General features: G+C 39.1%; 1 protein-coding gene across 1 annotated transcript in view; it reads right to left on the bottom strand.

Annotated features, from left to right (window-relative positions):
- LOC104616419 (nucleolar protein 4-like) overlaps positions 1-7,835 on the bottom strand; it is a gene marked incomplete at its 3' end in the record, with an annotated part of 36,826 nt that extends 28,991 nt beyond the window's left edge. Inside the window, exon 1 of the mRNA XM_010281424.1 lies at positions 7,560-7,835. Coding sequence (XP_010279726.1) covers positions 7,560-7,760 — 201 coding nt within the window. The remainder of the gene's footprint in view (positions 1-7,559) is intronic.
- Between the last annotated feature and the right edge of the window lie 741 nt (positions 7,836-8,576).

Below are 8,576 nucleotides of genomic sequence, written 5' to 3'. Positions count from 1 at the left end.
AAGAGAAAACAGGCTAGTTTGTCTCACTCTTGTGTAGGTGAGTGGGTAGGAAAAAACGAGATAACAAAACTCCTTTCATACAGTTTTTGTTCTCGTTTCATTAATGTTCTTCATGTACAGAAGAGAAGGGGCCTCTCTCCTTCCATTGTAGCGTATATATCCCCCACTCTGCTGTGAGAGACACTAGCATGCCTGCTACCTTTGCACAAACTTGAGTATAGCAGAGAAAGAAAAAGATGCATACTTCAAAAGAACATTTGAGCCCGCCTTCCCACACCAAAGATGTGAGATGCAAGCCAAAAGATGTTGTAGCCTTGTACCTCCTACACATGATGGTAGCAGGGGTAGATTTCACCTTCAGTTCACTTATTTTATCATTTTTACTTTTGAATCTCAATACAAACTATTTCTAAGGATTTAGTGAAAAGCAGCAATGATGGAATCCATCAGATAACAATTAAGGCACAGCTGGAAGAAGTCACTGTCCTCTCCTTGGTGCTGTGGTTGGAGCAGTGGAATCAGGTTGGACCCTGGTGGAGCTGCAGGCTCAGTCTGTGCTGATGTCTTGCTGCTTCACAGGGTGCGTATCATGCTGGCTTTGCATTGTGCCCCACTCATATTGTTGTTTGCTCAAAAACTAGTATAACACTAACTCTTGTAGCATGGCCTACCCATATCTTTTACCAGACTTTGCTTCCCTCCTCATAAGCTATTCATTACAGTAGCAAACAGAATTTCATGCTAAGCCTCTTCCTAGTCTTAACAATTAAGCCATAAAATAAGGCTGTCAGACACCTGGACTGCAGACTCTTAAGATATTTGCATTAACAAAACAGCCATCAGTAAAATATGGCATGGCACTTTCTATCTTACTACGGAAATGAAATAAAACATGACAATTAAAACAAACAAAAAGAAATCTACTTTCCTTTTCTGCTATACCTAGGTAGTGAGATACAACTTCAAGCAAGAGAGATGAGTGAGAAGTTCTGTGGAGAGGATGAGTTGGAGTCAAAAACTCCTTTCTGAAAGGCTTAACTAACTCCTAATCCATTATCTGGAACTTGGGCACTTGGCAGCACAAACTAGAAGGGCAAAAGAGTATTTTCTTTGTATCAAAAAAGCCAACATGCAGAGTTTAATGGTATCCTCAGAAGAGGAGGAGGCGCTTCTATCTTACCCTTTCCAGCTTTCCTTTCAGCTTAGAGCCGAGGTAACCACATCACGTAAGCGTTATATGACAATACTGCAATTCAGCTGAAACCTATCTATGCCACTTGAGTATAAATAATGAATGACAATGAAAGAAAATAAGAAATGAGAAATGTTTTAGTTATGAAGGAAAAAAAAGAAAAAAAAAAAAGAAAAAAATAAATAATGTCTCCAACACTGTTCTTCAACATGCCAAATTCCCAGTCTGTGTTTTACCTCTTGATTCAACTAGATGCACACCTGTTTCACATTTTATTAAGAAAAAAATTAATAAATTACTTCCCAAGTGACTCAATAAGCTACTATTGGTCTATATAAAAGCCCATCGTAACTCCTGAAGAGTCCACTTGCTTTGGAAAAAGCTATATGTTCCCTTATATTCTCAGCATTCCCCCAAGCAAACCTGCAGACAAAAATACAGGCAGGAGGGAACTGGAAGGACAGTGACTTCACATGCCTCAGAGGCACAATGACAGATGTGATCATGTTCACTGGATATTAGGAATGACCTTTCATATTTTACTAATATACAATCATATATTTAAAAAGGAGAGAGAGTGAGAAAGAAACATATTGAAACTCTACCTTACTCCTCAGAGATGGTGTCTATCTGTGGCTAAATTCATGCGCACTTTTGGAAAACAGCTGGATTCATGATGCACCATCAGATTACAACAGGCTTATCTGTATATTTGTTTATTCAGGTCAGGATGGTTGGAAGGTTGTGCCTGGTTTTCCTTCAGTAATGATGAGCTCCAGCAAAGCAGATGTTACAAGATGCTACGGCTGGACTAACCACAAGGATGACTAAAGTTTTAACTAGAGCAGCGTGCAGAAACTTCAAATGACTTTTCACCCACGATCTCACATATGTTTTGGCTTTCAGATCCCATGCAAGGTTATACTCTTACATGCCTTCTTAGAGTGGACTCATCTTAAAAGTGGACAGCCTGCCAGGCTAACCTGTCGCAGTGTAAATGCACCCATTACAACAACAGTTTGAAGTTGCAATAGTTGGGAGCAAACAGCCCCTGGGCAGTGGCCCATGACAGTAACACTGATCTTTATATCAGGCTGAACAAAAAAGCTTGAGAAACATTTCAAAAGCCCAGCATGAAAGGAGTGACAGAAAGTAAGATCTTCCTTTTAGAAACTACATGAAAGCTCTGCCTTGTTGTGAACCACTGTAACTATAATGACATGCACATTAGAAGGCAGTATTATAATTAAAGGTCACTGTATGCAGCAATCATTATTTACTGTTCTTTCCTTTAAAACTGTGCTTTTCTTCTCACTTTTAGAGAAAAATTACTTATCTTGTGCACTTCTCCATGTAGCCAATTACACACTCGAGCTCAACCTTAATGCCTATTAAGTTAGCCAACCATACATCCAGAGGGCCTGGAGGTGTCCAATTTTTCTACCAGAAATTTTGTCTGGTAGAAGGAAAGGAGACATTAACCTGCAACTAGTCTGCAACTAGTAGGTATCTGGAAAAAATGGACACATGGTATTGTGTCCTCCTTGTTACCTCACTTTAATGCATCTCCTAGGCATTCATGATCAGCAGCACATGTTTCTATCTGGGAAATCCCAAAGAGAAGTTTTGCATATTAGGAACATCCTTTGCAATACAGACATAATGAACTATTTATTAATCCAGGTAAAATACATGGCACAATATAAGTATGGCTGGCTAGCTCAAAAACCTGTTTTCCCCTGTTGTATCACAAGAGCCTTGTAATCCAAATGCAGAAGAGAAAAAATCATTTAAAAGGAGTGGGCTTGTTATATTCCATGAAATAATTGATGTAAAAGAGATAAAAGCTATATAATGAGTTTTCAAAATAAAATATATGGTCTAGGAAAAAGCAATAACACAAGAATCAGAAAATCAAAAATCTCAGTGCTATGGAGCCTTCACCATGGTCATACAGAAACCCAGCAGTCTCACACATAAGTATATAATGATCTAAAATTATTTATATGTGAACTTAACTATTTGAATTCATAGAACTGCATTTGCAGTGCATTTACAGATAAGTACTTTATAAGTCTTTTTAGAAAAAAAGGCAGCAGTAAAAAGAGGAGACAGAGCAGGTAGGGAACATGTCAGCCAACAGATCTTCCCAGCTCCAGCCCTTTGCCTCTGGTTTTCACAGAGTACTGGCCATTTCAAGCAAGCAACATCTTCTACAGGCTGAACGGGTCATTGTAGAAGCTGGAGGAAGCATAATGTATTACTTCCTGCAATGCTAGCCCAATACTTAAAATATATTTCCCTTCATTTAGAAACCAGATATATTCTCTACTAACTTCACACATAACTTTTCTCAATTCTATGACAAGGTGACTCGCCTAGTGGATGAAGGAAAGGCTGTGGATGTTGTCTACCTAGACTTTAGTAAAGCTTTTGACACCATTTCCCATGGCATTCTCCTGAAGTAACTAGCTGCTCATGGCTTGGATGGGTATACTCTTTAGTGGGTAAAAAACTGGCTGGATGGCCAGGCCCAAAGAGTTGTGGTGAATGTTGTTAAATCCAGTGGGCGGCCGGTCACAAGTGGTGTTCCCCAGGGCATGGTATTGGGGCCATTTCTGTTTAATATCTTTATCAATGATCTGGACAAGGGGATCGAGTGCACCCACAGTAAGTTTGCAGATGACACCAAATTGGGCGGGAGCGATCTGCTTGAGAGTGGAAAGGCTCTACAGAGGGATCTGGACAGGCTGGATCGATGGGCTGAGGCCACTTGTGTGAGGTTCAACAAGGCGAAGTACCAGGTACTGCACTTGGGTCACAACAACCCCATGCAGCGCTACAGGCCTGGGGAAGAGTGGCTGGAAAGCTGCCTGGTGGAAGAGGACCTGGGGGTGTTGGTTGACAGCCAGCTGAATATGAGCCAGCAGTGTGCCCAGGTGGCCAAGAAGGCCAATAGCATCCTGGCTTGTATCAGAAATAGTGTGGCCAGCAGGAGCAGGGGAGTGATTGTACCCCCGTACTCACACTGGTGAGGCCGCACCTCGATACTGTGCTCAGTTTTGGGCCCCTTTCTACAAGAAGGACATTGAGTTGCTGGAGCATGTCCAAAGAAGGCCAACAAAGCTGGTGAGGGATCTGGAGCACAAGTCTTACGAGGAGCGGCTGAGGGAACTGGGGTTGATTAGTCCAGAGAAAAGGAGGCTGAGGGGTGACCTTACTGTTCTCTACAGAGGCTGTAGTGAGGTGGGTGTTGGTCTCTTCTCCCATGTAACAAGTGAGAGGACAGGAGGAAATGGCCTCAAGTTGCGCCAGGGGAAGTTTAGATTGGATACTAGGAAAAATTTCTTCGCCCAAAGGGTTGTGAAGCATGGAAACAGGCTGCCCAGGGAAGTGGTTGAGTCACCATCCCCGGAGGTATTTAAAGGACATGTAGATGTGGTGCTTAGGGACATGGTTTAGTGGTGGACTTGTCAGTGCTAGGTGAACGGTTGGACTTGATGATCTTAAAGTCTTTTCCAATCTAAATGATTCTATGATTCTAAGTCTTTGCCACATAAAGATACCATAAGAATACTGAATTATAAGAAGTGGCATATCAATTTGATATTTAGTGAACACTGCACATGATTTTTATCATGAAAACATGATTAGACGTTACAGTAAACAAATTTGCTTACCCATCACTACCAATGATGCCCTTATTCAGGTCTAATCATGTCTGATAACTGTGTAACTGTGAATGGCTGGAAGTTAGATGCTGCAAGAGCACTGGGAGAATTCCTAGATTATTTCAAAAAAGAACCCACATATTTGGTGTGTTCTAGGTAAAAAGGATACATGAGAGGTGGCTCCTATGAAACGATAGTATTTTGTTAACCTTACTTGTTCTTTATTTTGTTTTCTTTTTGGCAGAGAATTAGAGTTCTGATTAGCTCCTTGTGATACCCTTGTCCAAGTGTATCCAGTGGGTAATGCACAGAACTAGGAGCTTGATCTTCTGCATTGTTCAGTATTAATCAGCTCAGTAATGGCCAGAACACTCTTCTGGAAGGGCCCAGTAACCTGAATCACCAGGGGGAGGAAAGAGGACTTCCTTGATCAGGTCTTGCAAAACATTCTCTGACTCTTTAGCATGTAAGATACCGCTTAAGGTAAAAAGTAGTAATGATTTACATGAATGTATATGTATGCATGTGAAACACTGAGATGCTGTACAGCCCCATTCTATTCTAATACCTTGATGGTTTTTGTTCATTCTAAAAATATTCTGTAACTTTTAAAAAGTAACACTAGTATTTCTCTGTAAAATATGAAATTGGCCACAAAAACTTTCTTTACATTCAGCTTACAAATCTCTGACAAATTTTTCTCTGACAAAATTTTCTCTGAACACACAGGAGTGTGCTCTTCCTGAAGTCTTCACTCCATATTTAATAACCTTTACTGCATACCTAGTAAGTCATATACTTAAATGAACTGTAAATATTAACATGAGTTTCACTAGGACAAAAACAGGAGACAAATCTGCATATTGTTGGCAGTATAGAGTGGGTAGGATAATGGTGAATGATGAAAGAATATATCGATGTGGGGGATGATTCAGGCCTCTTAAAATTTGTGGAATAACAAAGAATGAGATGGCTTTGATTGTCATTTCAATTCATTAGAAACATATTTTTAACACTTTTTGATACATTTTTTTTGCATCTGAACTGGAACTGATTAAAATTTGGAAATGCAACATTAGGCTATGTTCTTGTCTTAGCTATAGATGCGTTCCACATTAAGACTCCTCCATTTCTTCACCAAGCTTATTTGTGTATTTGCACGAGTAATGGCAGAAGCAGCAATGTACCTCAGGCAAAAGAGCCTGTGTGTCTATCAATATTTGGGTGATTGCCTTATAAAAGCTTCATTGGAACAATGTGCCCTGGAGCAAATGAAGATACCGTTCATATTTGGGACTCACTGTGCAACGAAGTAGTGACTAAATCCAGCACTGGAGTGTATACACAGTCTGAGACCAAAGCTATTCAGAACATTTTCAATGAAATGAAAACTTGTGGAAACAAAAATATGCCATGCAGATAAACAGGTTTTCATAAAGATTTTATGGAGAAAGTTTTGGGATACACAATTTGCTAAACTGGAATGTCCAAGAAAGACTAACTCTCATTTTGTCTCCCTTTCTTCTACCCACCAAAACCAGACACTTGAGTAGAAAAAACATTTCAAGCTTTTATTTTTACTCCACAGGCAATGAAGACAGGAGTTAAAACTTTAGCATAGATAAATGTTGTTCTCTAGACATCAATCATGTACAGTCCCATTCCGGATATACCTAGAAAAAGTGATTTTCCATACTACTCATATTTCAAAGCCCTGCAAAAAATGTGGCCATTCAAAGTATATCTATGTTGTCAGGTTATTTTGTAGTGGGCTACTGAAAGCTAGTGACTAGCATTAATAGTATTTGGATCCAGTATTAACATCCTATTATTGCTGCTGTAAAAGCTGTAATATAGTTGGGAGTTATCAGATAAAAAACAGGAACTTGTCACCAATAAAGCCAATGGATAAATTCTGTGATGAAGCCATTCCCATCCTCCCTACAGTATGCCTTCATGACAAACACCTTCCTAGAAAGCTAGTTATCTAATCTATAGGATCTGTCTTTACCTACAATATAACCACCCTCGCTTGTCCTTATCCACATAATGGAAACTACAGAGAAAAGCCCTCAGGGGGGTTACAGCTTCTTAAAGCAAACTTGTCAGTTTTAATTCAGGTTAGGTGCCTGCATAACACAATTGGGAAGGAACAAAATCACTTCCTTTCAGATGTTGGTAATTCACATGTAGCAATTTGCTCGGGCATACACACTTAACATTCATATGGATTCATTCTACAGATACATAATACATGTAATGAGATGGTCATCTATAAAAATACATAGATATATGTATCCCAGTATATATACATATATATATGTATTACCTTATACACATATTTTTTATATATATATATCTTTCAAATGGATAATGTAGACTGTTCTCAATAAATGGACTGATAAAATTCATGCCTGATGGACAACTGCACTGTTTTTTGTCAGTGTATCAGCAGAATATATATGCCTATATATATGTATTCACCCATGTACATCCACATACTCTTAATGTATGTATGCATCACATATGTGTAACAGAGCATACAAATCTATGTATAGCATTTGAGTAATGATGTGATAAACATTAGACACATTGCATTAAGTGCTTAGCTGAAAATAACCTTTGGTTTGGCCTCACAAATCTTTTCCTTTTCTAAGCTACACACTTCATATCTGGAGCATGTGGAAGCATCTTACCTTGCTTCCATTTTCTCTTGCCTCCCGTTCCATCTTGAGATCAGAAATTAGAAGAGTCTTGTATTTGTTCTTTCCATTACTGCTGTGATCATCTAGTCTGTATTCTGAAGTCAGCTGAGCAGAGAGGGGACTGTCACTCAGGTTCAGAGGCTGCTCATCCTGCTCCAGATTTGTTTTGCCATTACTGTTGGTTTCTGCCATCTCCCTGCAGTGTGTTCCCCCTGAAGCATTGGAACTGTGTCCCACGGTCTCATTGCCATTAAAACTCTCTGCGGCTGAATCATCTATTAAAAAATATATATTTTCAGTCACATGCCACATCATCATCTCTGTCCAGTTCAAACATAATTTATACCTTCACAATGTTCTTCAAAATAGAATGAAAATGGTTTATATTACTAGCACCAGTACACTTCTGCAAAATGTGCACACACACTCCTTCATGTTTTCAAGTAAAAACTTTATGTAAACCAATAAAAAATTACTAAGTTAAGGCAAATTATCTGGGCTGACACCTTAGCGTCACTGTGTACACAAAAGATAAGTATCACAAAGGATTTTTAGGGACAAAGTCTGCCTCAATCCATCTGCCTGTCCATATGTCTATGGATCTATTTAGATTCTTATACCATGTTCATTACTGCAGTATTGCATATTTCTGAAATAAACAGAGATGCACATGGTACTGAGAAAGAATCTAGTTCTCAGGTTTTAAGGGTGCAGAGCAGCATATGACATAACCATAAGCATCCTCTTGCACAGATACGATGTAAATACATCTGATGTATTCACTGCTGGCAGTAGAGATTATACGGGAAAAGCTGACTCCAGAAACAAAGATCTGCATGTTGTTCAGGTGCTCATTCATTGTGTGTCATAATATATTTTAAAATGCTGCTTGATAAAGGATTAAATCATCAACCTGAAAGTTACATCTGAAAACTCTGGATGTGTTGTTGGTACCCCTAAGATTTTACAGCTGAAATGTATCATTAACATGTGTCTTCACATGCTTAT

Source organism: Phaethon lepturus, unplaced genomic scaffold, assembly GCF_000687285.1.
Source record: "Phaethon lepturus isolate BGI_N335 unplaced genomic scaffold, ASM68728v1 scaffold6962, whole genome shotgun sequence".
NCBI lineage: Eukaryota > Metazoa > Chordata > Aves > Phaethontiformes > Phaethontidae > Phaethon > Phaethon lepturus.
This window is presented reverse-complemented; position numbering and strand designations above follow the sequence as displayed.